The sequence below is a fragment of the Mytilus edulis genome, chromosome 7 (genome assembly GCF_963676685.1).
Source record: "Mytilus edulis chromosome 7, xbMytEdul2.2, whole genome shotgun sequence".
NCBI lineage: Eukaryota > Metazoa > Mollusca > Bivalvia > Mytilida > Mytilidae > Mytilus > Mytilus edulis.
The window spans coordinates 53,038,015-53,058,111 of NC_092350.1; the positions used below are offsets into that span (position 1 = coordinate 53,038,015).

At 32.5% G+C, this 20,097-nt stretch overlaps 2 protein-coding genes across 3 annotated transcripts; one reads left to right on the forward strand and one right to left on the reverse strand.

Moving 5' to 3' along the window:
- Positions 1–4,704, reverse strand: LOC139483086 (uncharacterized). The gene is made up of 5 exons (XM_071267118.1): positions 4,391–4,704; positions 3,662–3,740; positions 2,399–2,554; positions 1,587–1,693; positions 1–322 (listed from the first exon to the last, which is right to left on the reverse strand). Exons 1-5 carry the CDS (start codon positions 4,673–4,675, stop codon positions 281–283), a joined length of 669 nt encoding a protein of 222 aa, XP_071123219.1. The 5' UTR covers positions 4,676–4,704; the 3' UTR covers positions 1–280.
- Positions 4,705–8,021: 3,317 nt separating this feature from the next.
- LOC139481753 (uncharacterized) lies at positions 8,022–18,913 on the forward strand. 2 transcript variants are annotated; one of them, XM_071265243.1, is made up of 3 exons: positions 8,022–8,186; positions 14,044–14,542; positions 16,889–18,913. In XM_071265243.1, exons 2-3 carry the CDS (start codon positions 14,065–14,067, stop codon positions 17,488–17,490), a joined length of 1,080 nt encoding a protein of 359 aa, XP_071121344.1. In that variant the 5' UTR covers positions 8,022–8,186; positions 14,044–14,064; the 3' UTR covers positions 17,491–18,913. The 2 variants fall into 2 exon arrangements, with proteins under 2 accessions (XP_071121344.1, XP_071121345.1); XM_071265244.1 differs by having other exon boundaries at positions 8,075–8,119; positions 16,889–18,553.
- The last annotated feature ends 1,184 nt before the right edge of the window (positions 18,914–20,097 follow it).

Consider the following 20,097-nt stretch of genomic DNA (forward strand, 5'->3'; position numbering starts at 1 on the left):
CTAGGTCAATTCAAATATTTCGATAAAGGCCGTTTATTATATACAATAAGCAAACGTTCCAGTATATTTGGTGTATAGAATTACATTTAAAATGAATCAACAAGACTTAGTGTATCAATATTTCCCCCCATAAAATCTCAATTAGTATGCTATAAAAATTACAGATACTTTTTTAAGATCGAATAAATAAAATAATACACAAACTATTTTAAAGGTAATAATTTCAATTTTCGGTAAAATCAATGGTATCTAGCAATTACATGCAGTCAGATTACAGCTACTAATACAACCATGGAACAGTGGGAACACGCAATGGTTTCTTCTGAAATGAAATACAATAATCAATACCAAACAAAACAAAACGACCCATATAAAAAATAATTAAACATTTGAAAACGAGAAAAAGCTGGTAAGCAGTTTACAGTTTACGCTGTAAAGTTTTAATATTAGAAACGGGGTTTCTTTGTGTCCGTTTGTCCGTTGGCACAATATATTTCTGACAAGAAATATAACGCTTTTGTTGGCAGTTGCATAAATTATTAACCCGTAAGAAGATGTTGCTGTTGCAAAGTGCCAACGGACGCATGAATGGACAAACGGACACGCTTGTCAACTTACGGCCGCTTCAAAATATGTCTATTAATTATACTTTGTCCTAGCCCAGTCCCGGTCTGTCCGACGTGAATTTGTCATAAGTTGTATACTCCTGTCCTACGTTAGGAGCCTGTTGTGCAGGGGTTGTCGTTTTCTGATGTGCAGGTTCATAGGTGTTTCTCGATTCTCATTTTTTTATATGAATAAGGCCGTTGGTGTTCCTGTGTGAATTGTTCTACAATAGTCATTTTGAGTTCCTTTATAGGTTGCTTAAGGCTTCGTGTTGAAGGTCGTACTTTGAAGCATACGCCACATTTTGACTTGGGTAGAGATTTGTATCATTGGCACTCATTTCAAATCTTCTATCTATATATATTTTGTCAATATGGCTACGTACATGAGCAAATGCTTGTTTTCTTAATTGTTATTTACAAATATTAAGAAATGGCTTTCTTTCTTGTTTATTGCAAGTTTCATTTATAATATGTACATTGTATGTTTTTAGTAGCACACCTATTTTTCATTTCAGTAATTATATTTTTACATGGTAATATTCCTTTTTCATCTTTTGAATACGTTTTCAAATTTTTTAACTTATATTTGATAATTTTTAATAGCAATCTTATTTTAGACTTTTTTGGCTATTTATTTTACCAACTTTATTCAGTATAATTTTATTTTGTTTCATTGATATATATATTCCACTTTTTTTTTTGTAAAAGTTTCCACATTATTAATCCTTTTATCTAGAAAAGTTTTAACACTTAAATATTTATTTTGTGTGTTAATGTTTTATATTTTTATCACTGTCTGTGTGTATATTTCGTTTAACATATGCATGTGATGTAAAGCGCTTTGAGTAATATTGTTTTAGATTTAGCGCTATAGAAAAATTGTAATAATAATAATAAAGTCATTTATGAAGCATACCTTATTTGTGTATCATAGTAATAATTAATATCTACTCGTATACTGCTTTTCGGTGTACATACCTGTATGTGTATAGAATTCTGCTTACAAAATGACGGAATCTTAAAAATCTCTGGATCTATAGGCCCTGCAGTAACGTTTTGGTACAAATTAACGGTCATAACAAAATCTGAAAAACATGCAAACAAAAAATTGCAAAGAACTTTAGTAGAAACGTCTTACTTCATTTCAAGTGAAAGACAATCGTTTTAAAATGCGATATATTTGTTATAATCCTTATTTATTTCTAAAACTTATTCTCAGATTCAAAAGTAGGCAAACAGGGAGATGTGGGGTAAACGTTAATAAGACAGATCCACAACGAGACACTAAACCCAAGATGCATGTTTTAGAGGTGACAATAAGGTCTTTGACAATAGTCTAGACCAAACTTGCATGGTGTCTCACCATTCGAAATCCCCATATCTTAATCGCACTGGATAATGTAATTAAAATCACTAACCTATTATGACTCTTGAAGAAAGTAAGTACAAATTGACTGACATTTCTTTTCCTGCTGACAGTCTGTTTTGTTCTATATATTTTCAGGGAGTACTATGTCGTTGATTTTGGATGTTTATCGTGGTGTTAGTATCAAACCAGATTAAAAGAAATAATGGATAGTTTCGAAAGCAAAATCATAAAAAACATGATATGGCACATATTTTTGTTAACATCATGCATTTTTTCCCGACTTTCGAGATATTAAGATATTCATGACAAGCTGTTTGTTTTTTCTTTACAATGACCCGGAAGCAGTCTCGATTTTTTTATTTTTTTTTTGACATGAAGTATTTAAATGCTGGTAAACTCCAACTACTATTATTTTCATTACCATATGTAGGTTTGTCCACTAGTGCAGATGCCGAAACCGGGATACAGTCTTTTTGTGTAAGCGTGACTCGATGTATGCTTGTATTCCCAATCTTCATAAACCAGACATCAACTGGTTCGTTGATTAGCATTTGAGAACTGAGGTGTGAAGCAGAATCTAAAATCCAAAATAAAATACTCTATACATTGTAGCTAGACGCAGGCGTTAGACATATGTCTAAACCTAACTTCGAATATACAATCATATATTACACCGAATGGGAATAACGAATATTTGAGATTAGAGCATATTTATGCATAGATTGCATTTAACTTTGTTGCATTGTGGGTCGTCAATACAAAACAAAGGTGCGTGATTTAATGACTATCACCGTACCATCACTCTCAAAAAACAGTTGAAAAAACTTTTACTTCTTCTTTTAACAAACATGTAAGAATTATAGTTGCTTACTATGCAGATGGTTTGTATGGTCGGCTGTACAAATTGCAAGATCTTTTACTATTTAAATTATATATTCTAAACATCATACAATATTGGACCTATTTGATATACTAATATTAAGATTTTGTTTGCTAACTTAAAAAATAGCCGGCAAAATAAATGTGGGAATTTGATACACAATGGAACAAGATTTTGAGAGAGAAAAATAAACCAAAAAAAAAGAGAGATCGACCAGAAAACATACTGCACGCTTCTATCGTAGGCTCGGAGGCACAGTTCCTATCTTAAAAGTGATAGAACGTGCCACTGGAATATAGGTGACCTTTTCAAGCTTGCAAAATATGAGAACATAGGTCGGAAAAACTATCAGAAATATGTGATAAGGTCTTTAAATTCCCCACAATGTCGTTTGTCTTTTTTCTTGGTGTTCCCGTCTGTATTTTATCACTCCATTTTCTCTCTTTTGGCACTTTGGTATTCCACTGTTTCATAACATGCCAAACGAAACCCAAACAATATTGGAAAAGGTAACATTTCACCTACTCAATAGATGAAAAAGTATACATTTTTAAAATGTAAATTATATGAAAAGGGTGGGGTAACAGAAACCCAGCGGCACCCCTATCAATAAAGTATTGAAGTGCCATCCCTCCCCCTTTACATCGTAGGTTACACATAATAAAACAAAAAGGAATCGGAAAAGACCATGCGATCTAACGCTATTCTCTTGGAAAGGTGATCAGGTTGATTTGTCATTAACTTGTTTTTATTAAAAACATTAAGCTTCTTTAATTAAAAATAAAATTTTGAATAGATTCAAACCTGGTACACAAGGCGAAGGTATCTCCTCATTTAAATCTGTTGTTGTACAGTTCCTCCCCTCAATGGTCCATGTCTTTTTCTACATAAGTCAAGGTATAACACTTTTGTAGATAAATATTTATACGGACAAATATTAAACAGGACATATTTGCCGAAAAGTACAAAATTATATCATCAAATTATATGTTGTGTCTTAAGAAATTATTATTCCTTTGTTTTATAATTTATATTTTAAAAAGCGTTATTAAGATATGACCATCAGCACGAAATCTAATCTACAGATCGATATAGAACACAAGTGAAACTGTGGAATCGAACTTACAATCTGATTTTATGTTGATTTTTTCATCAAAAGTAAACATTTTTTTTCTCAATGCGATATGCAAAAACATAAATTAGTTTTTAAACTAAATGCTAAATTCGCTTCCCCCTTAAATTCCAAAAGAAACAAACTATGTTCTTTCAAGATATTTGGAATCCAGTTATTTACTGTACCCCCCTCATCCCCCCCCCCCCTTTTAAAAAAAAGAAAAGGAGACTGAGAAGAGGAATGGTCGATGCCTAGCTTTGAAGATGTATGCAGATTATGCAGATCCACGCGAATATGACGACGAACCTATGCTTTAAACTATGTGTATACCTTGAATAAATCAACAATAATTTTATCTATAGACATATAAGTTTGCCACAAACATGACAAATGCACCAATGTACAAGAAAAATACTTACTAAATTGTAATCCATTATCTGTTTGATATGTGTTATAACGGGCTGGTCTCCAGTCTCGTTTGTCACTGTTTGTACAGAAGCAATCTTCTTGTTTGGAAAGTCATAAAACACTCTGTTGTCCACTTCACTTAATCCGTAAAAGTCAGCATCTACGTGTATATTGTACTCTCCGACCACTTGGGCCACCGCAGATGTCCATTGTTTAGGTCCACAGCATCGTGAATAGGCATGTGCTGAAGAAGCAAAAAGCCCTGCAAACAAAATGGCAGAGAATACTGTAGTCATTCTGTAGTGTTTGGGTGAATTATAGAGCAAGGATAAATTTCTGATGTTAAGATAAATTTATCAGATTTGTTGATTTATATATATGTCATTTTCTTTTTATCGCCCAATAATGTTTATTTTGTGTAGATTTGATAGATAAAGAAATTATTGATATCGCATTGTAATATATTTCAACGACCCCAGCAGTATAGTCTTATAGCTAAGACTTCGGGAGAAAAGAAGAAAAAAAACAGGAAAACTGTTTATGCAACTAAACTATCATAAAAAAAACCAAAGGATATTGGGTATCCATCCATGACACAACATTAGTACACATACAGCAAAACAACGCAGAAAAGGCAAAATAACAGCAGTTTGCTGTTCTTTATCTCAAAGTCGTAATGCGGCCCTCAACACTGAGCGAAAGAATCATACACCTCTTCAAAAAGTCGTCATATTATTGACCGGGTCGGTATTCAAAAAGCTTTGCTACTGAATGACACATATATCTTGAAAGACGGTCGAAAGATAACAGTGGGGACAGACTCATAGATAGAAAACTGACGTGCATTACAAATAAAAAGACAATCAGACAAATAATAGTACACAAGACACAACATAGAAAACTAAAGACTAAACAAAACGAATCCCACCAAAAACTATGGGTGATCTCAGGTGCTCCGGAAGGGTAAGCAGATAACAGAAACTTAAAATTCCTGCTGACTTTTCTTCTTTCTTTATTCAGTGGTCAACATTTTAAGTAGTTTATATTCCCTACAAGTACATTCATGCATAGTGCTTTATAGTCACTTTCGTGTGAAGTAATGGAATAAAAAAAACGCAAACTCAAAACAAAAATATATAATAGCTAAAAATCGCAAAAGTTCTGACTATACTAGTACCAGAATTCAGACTAAAATGTCTCGGAACATCTTATTTTTATCAAATGAGAGAATTATTTTACCGTATGTTTCCACACTGCATCACAACTGATAATACTAAATTGCTTAAATTTCTTGCACAAAACTTTCATTTAATTACATTCACAACAGTTCTGTAGTGACCGTGTAAGCGTGTGCATAATAGTGTATAGTTTCATTCATGGTTTTTTGCTCAGTACGACTTTTGATTCTCCACTTGTATAAGCTTATCCATTTGAATAATGATAAAGATTGAGAATGGAAATGGAAATGGAAATGAAGAATGTGTCAAAGAGCCAGCAACCAGACCAAAGAGCAGAAAAAGGCCAAGGCCACAAATGGGTCCCGCATCCATTCATAAGATATATTGTTTCTGTTAATTCGCTCACCACTTTTATATTCATGACATATATTATATAGACAAGGAACGAGAAAATGTTGTTTGTTAATATTTAGAGGTTTTTACCAGAATTCGACAAAAAATAGGCAGTGGCTATTTTGCGGTCCGCCCGGCTAAATAGCAAATTTGCTATGTTGCCGGCACTGCATGATTAAAATATCTTATTAGCTTTTTTTATTCTTTGTCGAATCCTGGTATTTTATATATAAATCTCTTTAAAATTAACTCAGTTATATATTTTAGTGACATGACGACAGTGAAACTTTTTATTTATAAAATAATTACAAACTCATTTCTATTAAAACTATGGTAAACATATGTAAAAGATCTACGAAAGTGATGATGCATTTTCGCCTATCACACTATAATTAAAATAATTTATCATTCCAATCAAGGTCCCAAAGAACGGGATACTGAGTAAATCGTCGATAATGGATTCCGTTTATATTTAATTTTTTTGCCATTTTTTGTCTATATTCTTTGTATAAAATTGAGAAAGGAAATGGGGAATGTGGCAAAACGACAACAACCTGACCATAGAGCAGACAACAGCAGAAGGCCACCAATGGGTCTTCAATGTAGCGAGAAACTCCCGCAAAAAATATGTATACTAGTACAGTGATAATGAACGTCATACTAAACTCCAAATTATACACAAGAAACTAAAATTAAAAATTATACAAGACTAACAAAGGCCAGAGGCTCCTGACTTGGGACAGGCGCAAAATTGCGGCGGGGTTAAACATGTTTATGAGATCTCAAACCTCCCCCTATACCTCTAGCCAATGTAGAAAAGTAAACGCATAACAATACGCACATTAATATTCAGTTCAATAGAAGTCAGATGTCAGAAGATGTAACAAAATAAAATAAATAAAATGTCAGTAATACATAAATAACAACAGACTACTAGCAGTTAACTGACACGCCAGCTCGTGGCCCCAATTTAACTGATTGAAAGATTATGTCTTCATCATATGAATATCAGGCACAATCCCTCCAGTTAGGGGTTTAGTATCATACTATCATAAAATATATGAGAAGAACATAACCCGTGTCATGCCAACAACTTTTTTTTTTAAATAAATGTGTTTAGTTCCGATGCAAAGACCCTATAAGTGAATCAGCGCAAACTTAAAGCCAAAGTATGCAATCTTTAATGACCTGACAACAGTATCGTAACTATATACCTTCAGGCTTAATAAGTCCGTTTTAAGGTTTTGTAAGCTTTTGAGGTGAATACTGACATTTTTGTGCCATGTAAAGAATATTACCATAAAAGATTGGATGTGAAATACCTGAACGTTTAAGATGTCTGCATGTTAAGTTATCTTTACGAATTATTTCCTTATACCGATGATACAATTTATTAAATATTTTGACTAGTTTGTGATATCGAAAACCCTGCATGGTGTAATAATTTTTCAGTAATACATAAATTTCTCTCGCAAAAATCTTATATGTTGTTTCATACACGAGCGAATCGTACAAGTTGAGATAAATAAACACCATAAGATGGTGACAAGGGAACGTCACCATCTAAAAATGGATAATTAACGATAGGAAATGAAAAATCATCTCTTTTATCATATTTTTTTGTGTATTAAGCTTCCCGTTAATGATATAGATATCAAGATCGAGGAAAGGAAAGGGCAGTGGTCATTGTTACCCAATGATTAGCTTTATTTAAAGTAAGTTCAGCAGGATAAATTTCTTTAGTATACATACTGAAGTCGTCATTATTGAGAGCCAATATATCATCCAAATATCTAAAAGTATTTAGTATTTAGTCATAAATTGTAACTCAAAACAATACACTGAAACAGTTCCGCAATACTTGAAGTGGTGCACAGTTAGTCCCCATTGGAATTCCAATAACTATTCTTTTTATATTTTATTCTGTATTTTAATCCATTTTTCTTTTTTCTTAACAAAGATTTTAAAACTTTACAAACCAAATTATTCAGAGATTTATATTTTGAGATCTTTTGACTCACTTTACAAGATAACAAAATACGGATTTCCTTTGCCCGTCAGACATTCTTATATTGTAATCCTTATCACGTGTTTATGACTGGATCAAAATTTTGAATATTGAGTGACAGAGGAACCAGAAGATGCCAAATTTCAATCTTTGTTCCAAAAGTTATGAGAATTATCTTTGTTTTCTTCAATATCTTTCAATCAATTTCACAACTGTTAATATCCTAAGGTAACAATATGGTATTACAACAACTTGATCAAATGAATTCGACAACAGTTTGAGTTATTAATATTACGTTTACTTTTTAACAGTCACAGATGAAAATAATGTCTAGATAAAATTATTAATATTAGCATGCCGTCTGCAAAATGCAAAAATTGCGACCACCAGCAGAAACCCTGATTAGGACCACAGGTTGAGAACACACAACATGCATGACATGTATCCCAAATAATTGTTTTGTTTGTATATCTAATAACAATTTGAGGGTTTGGGAAATGTTGGGTAGCCAAAAGGAAATTTTTATGTGATGTCCATAATTTTACAGACAGAGGTGGGAAATACAGATACAGAGAAATTTTAAATTTTATAAGGCTATAGTTAATACAAATGTATATTCATGATATATACATGTACATGTAATTAAGGTTCATCATAACAAACGAACAAATATGGCTGTATTTACATGCCAAAAATTACTCTGAGTACAGACTTACCTGTGAAGTTGGAAAAGTTTTAAAGCCTGGCATCCACAAGATATAAAAAAGTTAAATGCATTTTGTGTTTCAGAAAGATAAAATCTCTTTTGGATTTTGATGAGCATTTTTTTTCCTTCATGCACAAAAACAATGATGCAAAAGGTGTGAAAATCAACTAAGTTGTGGTATAACTATGAGATGCTCCCTCAGGTAAAAAACCGGTTTGCATTGTTTTGATTGTCATTAATTGACATGGACAAGAGTTATCTTCATAACTTTAGGTAAGTTAATGAGTTTATCTGAGTCAGTGAGTGGACAGTATCAAAGTAATTCAGGTGTTTGTTTATTTTTACACCAACTGCAGAAAGGAAAAAAAATGCCCATCAAAAACCAAGAAAGATTATTTCTTTCTTAAACAGAAGATGCATTTAACTTTCATATATCTAGTGGATCAAAATGTGGATGCTAGGCATTAAAACTTTCAAAATAGCACAGGTAAGTCTGTACACAGAGTAGTTTTTGAGGTGAAAATACGGCCATATTTGTCCATTTGTTATGATGAACCTTAACATGATTAATGCAATTAAAACTTCTGATGTAAATATTCCCTCTGAAGACATGTGTTTCTTTTCATGCTTTTAGTCAAAATCTCCTGATTTTTATTTGCCCTCAAAATTTTGATGGGATCATGTACATGTACATGCATGACATGTATTATGGTATACCATTGTCTGGCGTCTGTCTATCCTCCTGTCTGTCCGTAGTCCAAATAATTATGACGTCTGGCAAGGCTATTTTATTTGTTTTCTGGGACGCCTTCCTACGACGTCACACCGCTGAAGCCATTTTTTTGGTAATTCTGGGATATCAGGTTGAAAGCAAAATAAATATTTTGTCCACTTCAAATGGAATTGTATCTTATTTTATCATTTCTTTTGAATATTTCTGGAAATACTTTGCATCAGTAAGCACAAAAAAGGTAGGACTATGTAACTACGTAAAAACTTCTAGCCGGCAATGAAAATTTCATGTCAAATTAGGTCGCAAACTTTACACACTTCTTAGTCATGTTAGTTGTATTAATCTAAGGATTTGTATATTTTTTGGTCATGATTCAAAATTTCATTTTAAAGTTGAGTTTTTTTGCAAAAAAAAAGGGGGAGATGTTTTCATATGTTGCGCTGTTTCTCAAAAACTATTTATGATTGTTGCTTAGCCTTAAAACTTTTAAACTTCAAAGTAAAATCGAGAAAGGAAATTGAATGGGGAATGTGTCAAAGCGACAACAACCCGACCATAGAGCAGACAATTAACAGCCGAAGGCCACCAATATGTCTTCAATGTAGCGAGAAACTCCTGCTACCATAGGCGTCCTTCAGCTGGCCCCTTAAAAATATGTATACATTTTTTACTTCTTTAAAGATCTGTATACTTTTTGGTGATGATTCAAAATTAACTATTAGTTTTTGAGTTTTTTTGAAAAAAAGGTTTTTTTCACATGTCTGGCTGTATCTCCATATCTTTGAAACTATAAACGATTATTGCATAAACCTTCACACACAAGATGACAGGTGTATCATGCTCTAGTGGCCATGTTGGCACAGCTGTTTATAAAACCCTCTTCTGTCCCTCACATTATAAATTCTAATCTTCCATATTTTGGAAAGTTTGCTATAGCTTGCTATAACAATAAACTTTCTTAAGGCATCTGCCTTAACTTCCGGTGAGACAGACTATCTTACTTTTGGAAGTGTGTCCTACTTTTAGATAATGTAGTACTGGTGTTTGAAAACTAATAATAGAAAGATGCTTTTGAAACTTTGAGCTCTTCTATTTTGATAGCATACAGCTTGAATTAAAATGTACTGAATTTTCATTGATAAATCAAATAATTCAACTTCTTTTGAAAATGGCAACCACAAATATTACTATGCGGATCTGCGCTACGCGGAAAGTAAAATTAATACACACACAAGACAGCAGTTTCAACTTTATGCATTTATCTGTATTCTCCAGACATGCGTCAGATCCATACATGTACATGTACATTTATGTGTGTGCCTCCAAATGTGAGTACTAAAATCCCGGTTTCAAAGGTTTCCTATACCTACCTTCCTCTGGTTGAAGAGAAAATTAATACTGTGTTTAAAATATTTCATGAATGAACATTTCTCGACGCTGACTACATATTTACAAATGTTAAATGAATATGTAAAAGCCCGAGAGTATCTAAGTATCATGGTATTTCATCACATCTCAGCCCAAAACAAACTCGGCCTTTTACATATTCGGCATTAGAAAATCGAACTTTAACAAAATTCGTACTTATACTACTTGCAATTAAGACACCTAAACAAATTTTTTTGCTCAGTTCTTATTATTTTTCTTCTTGTGGTCTATTTAGGTGTATTGTCAGGGGCCAACAAGAGGGATGGATTAACGGGATTATTTTTTTAATTTTTGTCGAGCCTGCAACTTTTGTTGCAGAAAGCTCGACATAGGGATAGTGATCCGGCGGCGGTGTTAGCTCACTTCTTAAAAGCTATATATTTTAGAAGGTGGAATACCTGGATGCTTCATATTTTGTATATAGATGCCTCATGTAACCAAGTTTCCGTCAGTCACATGTCCGTTGTCCTTGACCTCATTTTCATGGTTCAGTGACCACTTGAAAAAAAGTTCAGATTTTTTGTAATGTTGAATTCTCTATTACTATAAGTAATAGGATAACTATATTTGGTATGTGCGTACCTTGCAAGGTCCTCATGCCCGTCAGACAGTTTTCACTTGACCTCGACCTCATTTCATGGATCAGTGAATAAGGTTAAGTTTTGGTGGTCAAGTCCATATCTCAGATACTATATATGCAATAGGTCTAGTATATTCGGTGTATGGAAGGACTGTAACTGGCAGGTGTCATCTGACCTTGACCTCATTTTCATGGTTCAGTGGTTATAGTTAAGTTTTTATGTTTTGGTCTGTTTTTCTCATACTTTATGCAATAGGTTTACTATATTTGTTGTATTGAATGATTGTAAGGTGTACATGTCTAGCGGGAAGATGTCATCTGACCTTGACCTCATTTTCATGGTTCAGTGGTCAAAGTTAAGTTTTTGAGTTTTGGTCTTTTTATCTTATACTTTATGTCATAGGTCAACTATATTTAGTGTATGGAAATATTTTATGATCTATATGTCAGTTGTGCAGGTTTTATTTGACCTTGACCTTTTTTTTCATTTATTGCTCAGTGTTAAGTTTTTGTGTTTTGGTCTATTTTTCTTAAACTATAAGCAATAGGTCAACTATATTTGTTGTATGGAAGCATCGTTAGCTGTACATGCCTGCTGGCATGGTTCATCTGACCTTGACCTCATTTTCATGGTTCATTGATCAATGTTTAGTTTTCTTGGTTAATGTTAAGTTTATGTGACAGTCGTAATAAAGCTTTATATTTAGGAGTATCAACATAATATCAATGATTAGTAAAGAAGGCGAGACATTTCAGTGTGTGCACTCTTGTTCAAATGACTATAACTTGAAAACAGTAAGTGACAGACACACATGGTTTTCAGTAATGATCTCAGGACCATAAATCAAATTTAATTTAGGTTGAGTCCATGGGGTCACCCCACCCAACCGATCATGTTTGAGAACTTAAAAGCATCAAGATCCCCACCCCTAAACCATATATATTCTTATATGGTACAATAAAACAAATCAAATGAAATAAAAGGCGAGACCCCTGGGGTCACTACCACCCCCTTGTTGTTTGAGAACTTGTTAACAGTTGAGATCCCCACCCATGAACCAAATATATATTTTTGTATAGGACAACGAAATAAAGAGGACCTCCAGAGGGTCAGTCACCCCACCCCTTTCTTTTTGAAAACTTGTAAACGGTTGAGATCTCGACCCCTAAACCATATATATTTTTGTATGTGGCAATAAAACAAATCTAATGAAATAAAGTGGGAGTCCCTTTGGGTCAGCCCCACCCCCTCATGTTTGAGAACTTGGAAACTGTCAAGATCCCAACCCCTACACCATATATATTTTTGTATAGAGCAACAAAACAAATCAAATGAAATAAAGTGGGAGTTCCTTTGGGTCAGCCCCACCCGTTCATGTTTGAGAACTTGGAAAAGGTCGAGATCCCCACCCCTAAACTATACATGTATATATTTGTGTATGGGGCAACAAAACAAATCAGATGAAATAAAGTAGGAGTCCCTTTGGGTCAGCCCCATCCCCTCTTGTTTGAGAACTTGGAAATGGTCAAGATCCCCACCCCTTAACCATATATATTCTTGTAATGGACAATAAAACAAATCAAATGAAATAGAAGGCGAGTCTCCAGGGGTCAATCCCACCCCCTTGTTGTTAGAGAACTTGTAAACAGTTGAGATCCTCACCCATAAAACATCTATATTTTTGTATGGGACAATAAAATAAATCAAATGAAATATAGAAGAAGTCTGCAGGGGTGACCCCCCCTTTCTTTTTGAAAACTTGTAAAAGGTTGAGATCCCCACCCTAAACCATATATATTCTTTTATGGGGCAACAAAACAAATCAAATGAAATATAGTGGGAGTCCCTCTGGGTCATCCCCTACCCCTGATGTTTGAGAACCCCTGATGTTTGAGAACTTGTAAACAGTCAAGATCCACCCCTTCTTTTAGAAACTTGAAAACTGTCGAAATCCCGACACTGAAACCACATATTGTTGTACAGAATAATAAAACAAATCAGATGAACTAAAAGGCTAGTCCCCTAGGGCATGTAGGGTCTCTCTTACCCCTACCTCCTGCCTGTTCGAGAACTTGTAAACTGTCTAGATCCCCACCCCTAAATCATGAATATTACTGTACATTGTACATGATTTCAAGAAGATTTGATGACATACAGGTGTAATACCTAGACTTCACTTGTGAATATCACTTTACTAGACCAGACCAATTTGTATTGGACCTTGCCCAATGTCATGAATGTCAGGCCACTGTGCACGTGGGAATAACTTAATTTTGAGAGCTTTGTTTGGGCGGAGACTTCGTAGCAGCATCCTGTTACAATAATTTCTTGTATAAAGTTGGGGTTTTTTTTTAGTAGGAAAAAAAGTTAACCACACAATCTGCAGTCTCCCAATAAACCACTGTTCCATTTCATGCATATATGAATAATGATAAACTAGACAACAAAAGCATGATTTGAACCTATTCTTTTTATATACATGATATATATATTTATTTACATTCAGTGTTCATGTAGTTTATGTATTTTGTTTATCATGTTTATAGCATGGTTAGCAAACTTGCATTGCATTATTTATATATTTAATCATGACTTAATTGGTTAACACCCTAATTGACTTTTTGTTTTATTTTTCAGAAGAACATTAGATAATTCAGGATGATTTTTATTGTTAAACTTGTTGTACTGATGCTAGTCATATTCCTGCCGCCATCTTCTACGACGCAGACATGTGATGAGTACCATTTCTTCAATTTAGAGACATCAGAATGTACCAGATGTAAAACTTGTCGACAATTTGAAGTCCTTTTCTCAGAATGTTCCAAATTTAACGACTCTATTTGTATTAGTCTCAATTATAAAAACACTAGTGTCCTACTTCAAGATATCTCCAGCTTAGAATTCTGGTTTGACAAACTACCCAGAGACAGTAACCTCAACACCAAATATAAAGGACAAGATGCTACAATACAAGTTCCTGACACAAAAGTCAACATTGCAAATTGGAAGACATTGTCATATTCTTTAACTGGTGTCCTGGGCTTGCTAGGAGTTGTTTCAACATTGGTGCTCCTATATCTTTGGAAGAGGAGACAGAATAACATAAAAGAATATGATAATCTTCAGAACAGATTAGGTAATTATATCAAAACACAAACTTTGTCTGCTCTGGTTACATGTATATAAAATACAATGGATACTGTAAATTCAGAAATTATTGTGTGCATTTATTATTGCATTTTTGTCATTTTAGACATGTTCCTGATGTTTGACTAAAATGCAATTTTAATTATTGCGATATTTAAAAAGATCATGTTTAATTCATATAAAAACAAATCAAAATGAGATTTAAAAAAAAAAAATTTTGCGATTATAACCCTGTTGCATTTTTTGCAATAATAGAAACATTGCAATAATTTCTGAATTTACAGTAGGTAATATCAAAATACAAAACGTGTCTGCTCTGGTTATATAACATTCAATAGATATAGGAAGATGTGGTGTGAGTGCCAATGAGACAACTCTCCATACAAATAACAATTTAAAAAGTAAACCATTATAGGTTAAAGTACGGCCTTCAACACGGAGCCTTAGCTCACACCGAACAACAAGCTATAAAGGGCCCCAAAATTACTAGTGTAAAACCATTCAAACGGGAAAACCAACGGTCTAATCTATATAAACAAAACGAGAAACGAGAAACACGTATATATTACATAAACAAACGACAACTACTGTACATCAGATTCCTGACTTAGGACAGGTGCAAACATTTGCAGCGGGATTAAACGTTTTAATGGATCCAAACCTTCTCCCTTTTTCTGAAACAATAGCATAACATCACAACAAAGAAAAACATACGATAAAATACATAGATAAAATCAAAATACAAAACATGCCTGCTCTGGTTATATAACAGTCAGAGCTCAGACATAAATAAGTCTGAATCTGCTTTTGACTCATAGAGGTCTAAATTTGTAAGTTTTAGGATTTGTCTCCCTTAAATGAAAGACAAAATACGACTTTAATAAGTCAAATATTGTTAAGCAAGAAATAATTGACCAGAATCAAAAAGTTGCAAATATCTACTCCTACAAGTCGATATTAAAGTTATCAAAATTGGTTAACTTCAAGAGCATCTAAATCTAATAATGACAACATTGAAAGACAATGCTTTGTCTTCTAAAGAAAAAATATGAATGAAAGTCAAAAAAATCGGGGATAATGTTAATTAATGCAACCACCTTGAACCACACTTAATGAGGTAAAACATCTGTGTTTAGTAAGGATGTTCAATTAGATAATTAAATATAGAAAGCTCAAGTCCATGTGAACTCTCAGACAGGTTTTTGCTGTCATAGGTGGTGTACTTTGGCCACCAAGTAAAATTAAGTTTTTTCATCAACATAAATAGACCTAATTATATATACAAGTCTGTCATTTTCTGACTTAGATAAGTCTAAAATTGAAAACACATTTTTATAATAAATACATGTTTTGACTTCTTTAAGTCAAAAGCAAAAATGGACTTGTTTATGTCTGAGCTCTGACTATATGAGCTCTGCTCAATACATAGATAGCATCAAAATACAAAATGTGCCTGCTCTGGCTATATAACATACATGACATACAATCTACACAACGTGTATAGATAAAAATGTAGTTAACATCAAAATACAAAACGTGTCTGCTCTGGTTATATAACATACATGACATACAATAGATTGGTAATATCAAAATACAAAACGTGTCTGCTCTGGTTATGTAACATACAATAGATAGATAACATCAAAATACAAAACGTGTCTGCTCTTGTTATATAACATGTATAACATACAATAGATTGGTAATATCAAAATACAAAACTTGCTTGCTCGGGTTATATAACATACAATGGATTGGTAATATCAAAATACAAACCTTGCCGGTTCTGGTTATATAACATACATGACATACAATAGATTGGTAATATCAAAATACAAAACGTGTCTGCTCTGGTTATGTAACATACAATAGATAGATAACATCAAAATACAAAACGTGTCTGCTCTTGTTATATAACATGTATAACATACAATAGATTGGTAATATCAAAATACAAAACTTGCTTGCTCGGGTTATATAACATACAATAGATTGGTAATATCAAAATACAAACCTTGCTGGTTCTGGTTATATAACATACAATAGATAGGTAATATCAAAATTCAAACCTTGCCTGCTCTGGTTATATACATGTAATGTACTATAGAAGCAAGAAATAATATTTAAAATGCATAAATATTAATCCACATACAGTCATGTACAAAAAATGTACATGAACATAATCATGATAATAGATAACTATCAACATGATCAACTAGCAAGTAACCTTGCAATACAATATTATCAAGAACAGAACATTAATAATCTATCCCAGGAATAACAATGTGTCTTTTTCATGGATATATTTATACATATATTATTTTCTCTCTTTAAATAGGGAATGCTGAACTTGGAAATGAATACGTAGTGTTCAGTCGTTTACCTCATCACACATCTTACGATGAAGAAAATGTTAGTGCTCTGCTACCAAGACCACCAACACGAGGCTGTCGTGTAATAGATATAAATGTGAGAAAATACTCACGATACTATAGGAAACGGTTATACAAGCCACAGAGGCGGCTTCTACCAGAGGGTGTTGATGACGTATTTGAATCGGAAGACAGTGCTGGATCTCGCAGCTTGCGTCTCCACACAATACCTGAAAGATCTGACAGCGATATTGATGATGTTTTAAATGCTGACAAAAAATTAAGCAACACTTCCGACAAAGATGCCAAAAATGACGAATCTGTGAATGAAGCTTGTTGTGTAAATTCAGGGAAAATGAGCAGTTCATCAAAATGTAGTAAATCAAGTATTGAACATGGTGAAGGATCTCAAAAAGATGAAAATGACAAAGATGGAAGTAACGTCTGTTTGAACAACTCTTGCAGTGACATCAAAAATACACTAGATTCAAAACAGAATAACCACAACACAGAAACAGAAAATAGGAAACACAGCTTGGTTAGTTCACAAGAAAAAGAAGATATTTAAACCTGTTAAATCGTGGAATAAATGAATAATATTCTGTAATGTCAAATTCAAAATGTACACCAACAGTCGTATAAAATTTACTACGCAATGTTCATTTAGAAATTATAATTAAGCTAGTTTTTTACACTTCATTTATGAAACTTTTGAAGACCTGTTAATTCATCAAGACTCTTTTAATTCTATTGAAGCTTGAACATGTTGAAGGGTTTTCAAAATGAATGATTTCCCCCCTGTTATTCATCTGATGAAAAGTAATAAGAAAGTTGTCATTTAAAGCAGGGATATCTTTTATTATCATGATTATTTCAAATAGATATTCATACATGTCATATAAAAATATCAATTTTAAAATATCAAAAATATAATTTTTTTTATTGTTACTCTACATGATTATTGATACAGCATAGCAATTAAGAAATACAGTTGTTTCCCTTTTCCCAGTATATAATCAGTAATTTTAAATAAACAATTTTTCACAGCCATGTTTTTTACCTAAAAGCTGATAAGTTTTTTGGTGACATTGGTCAATGTTGGTATTGCCTAATATTAAATATTAGTATGAGACCTCATTATAGAATTTGCAGAGGGTCATGCTCATGATTTTTATAAATAAACAAAGAAATAATGAGACAATTATAAATTACCATGATTAAGGTTCTCTACCCAATGCCAAATTAATATGTGATAAAAAAAAAACAACGTCAATGTAGAAAAATTTCTGAGATTCTAAAAAACTACATTCACACTATTTTCTATGAAATCTTGATTCCTTTTAAATCTGATGCAACTTTCCATATAAAAAGCCCATGACCTACAGTTATCAATTATATTTTAAAACTGTTATTCATATGATGAAAAATAAATAAGAAGGTTGTGATTAAAAACAGGTATACATGTAAGTTATGTACACTTTTGATTTTCATAATTATTTATATTTCAATTCTATTCCAAATTGCTACATGTATAAACACTCAGATAAAAAAAACCATCAAATAGAAAAGTTATTAAACGGACAGAATCGGCACTAGCTATACCTTTTAAAAGCTTTTAACCAAAAACAAAAGACTTTTTCTTAGTCTTATTCTTACATATATTAGGACACAGAGCTGTGTTTCACATGTGTTTCACCAAAAAACTTAAACTTATCATAAACATACTGAATTGTGAAAGACAGAATCAATTTTAGTTGTAAAATTTTCTTGTGAAATTAATTGTTTTGGTCTACCACAAATATTGTTTTATATTTGAATAATGTATTTATATTTTTGGTTTTTCAGTAACATCCATGTATGATATCATGAAAATTTCGAGATTATATTAAAAAAAAATACATGTAGCATGGTTATGATGATTGTTGTATATGTTTATCAGTAAGTAATGATTATAAGTACATGTGCATATATTTTTTAAATGAGTATGATGATTCAAGGCATTAAAGCTTTGTGGTACCTTGTGCTATATTTTCTACCATGGTGCTATCTTGGATGATTTTATAATACATGTAAAATGTTAACATGGTTAAGGGGCCATGGTGCTATATTTTTTGGAAAACCTGTGCTTGAATATATAATATCCATAGTGCTATTTGAAAATTATGGGAAGAACATGTAATTATATACTTTTATTTAACATAGATACAAGTTTTGGAAACCATTAAAAGGAAATTAAAGGCAGCTTTATATGTACGTGATATCAAATTGTCAAAATATATTTTTGAAATAGCATTTCAGTTAAAAATATTTTTAAAAATTGTTACTGTAACCGAAACAAATTGTGGAAGTTTTATTACTCTTAGTATTTGTGCATATATAGCACAAGGCCACAATTAAAAATATTTTGGTTTGCCCAAACCCTACCCAAAGGTTGAGACAGTGGGTAGGAAGGTAGGCATTTTCTTTTTTTTTTTTTCAAAGAGAGAAATTTAAGTATCGGGTGTTTATTAGTCTTCATGCCTATCTGATTAAAAAAAAACTTCTTCAAATCAGGACAATAAAAGAATTTGAGTAGGCAGCTTTTTTCTGGGTAGGTAGCGTTTGGGCAAACAAACCTATTCTTTTTTATGGCCCAAATACTAAGAGTAACATAATTATATATATATTATATATTCAGTGGTGGATCCAGAGGGTATTTAGGGGGATTTGAACCCCCTCCATTTTTGATGATCAATGCTTTTGAATGGAAACATATGATTGGAATCCCCCCTTTTAAAATGACTGGATCAACCCCTGAAAAAAATATTGGTTGTAGCTTTATTTTATAGACTTTATTTTGTAATAACTGGTAAATATAATTAAATCATATAACAATACTAGAAGCAATGTATAGTAAATGTGTTCAAGAATATGTGCAATACATAAGTTATATACATGTATGGTTCTTAATAAAGTGTTCATAAATATACATTTTATACATGTACATTTGTACATCATTTTACAAAAAGGTTGTATTTAGTATTCTTTTGTGCCATTTATAGTATTTATGTGTTCATGTATATGTTCTTAAACATAACAGAAAAGTGTTAGTAGATACAATGTGTTCATATTAGATGTTGGTTGTATGTGGGTATTTGAAACCCTGAGTTTTGTAAATATTATACAAGAATCATTT

What these genes read in the sequence shown, in the direction of transcription:
- LOC139481753 (XM_071265243.1), top strand. Translation starts at nt 14,065, where the DNA reads ATGATTTTTATTGTTAAACTTGTTGTACTGATGCTAGTCATATTCCTG. An exon ending in TAATCTTCAGAACAGATTAG is followed by an intron (nt 14,543 to 16,888) that starts GTAATTATATCA and finishes CTCTTTAAATAG; the next exon opens with GGAATGCTGAACTTGGAAAT.
- LOC139483086 (XM_071267118.1), bottom strand. Translation starts at nt 4,675, where the DNA reads ATGACTACAGTATTCTCTGCCATTTTGTTTGCAGGGCTTTTTGCTTCT. An exon ending in AGATAATGGATTACAATTTA is followed by an intron (nt 3,741 to 4,390) that starts GTAAGTATTTTT and finishes TGACTTATGTAG; the next exon opens with AAAAAGACATGGACCATTGA. An exon ending in ACCTTCGCCTTGTGTACCAG is followed by an intron (nt 2,555 to 3,661) that starts GTTTGAATCTAT and finishes TTTGGATTTTAG; the next exon opens with ATTCTGCTTCACACCTCAGT.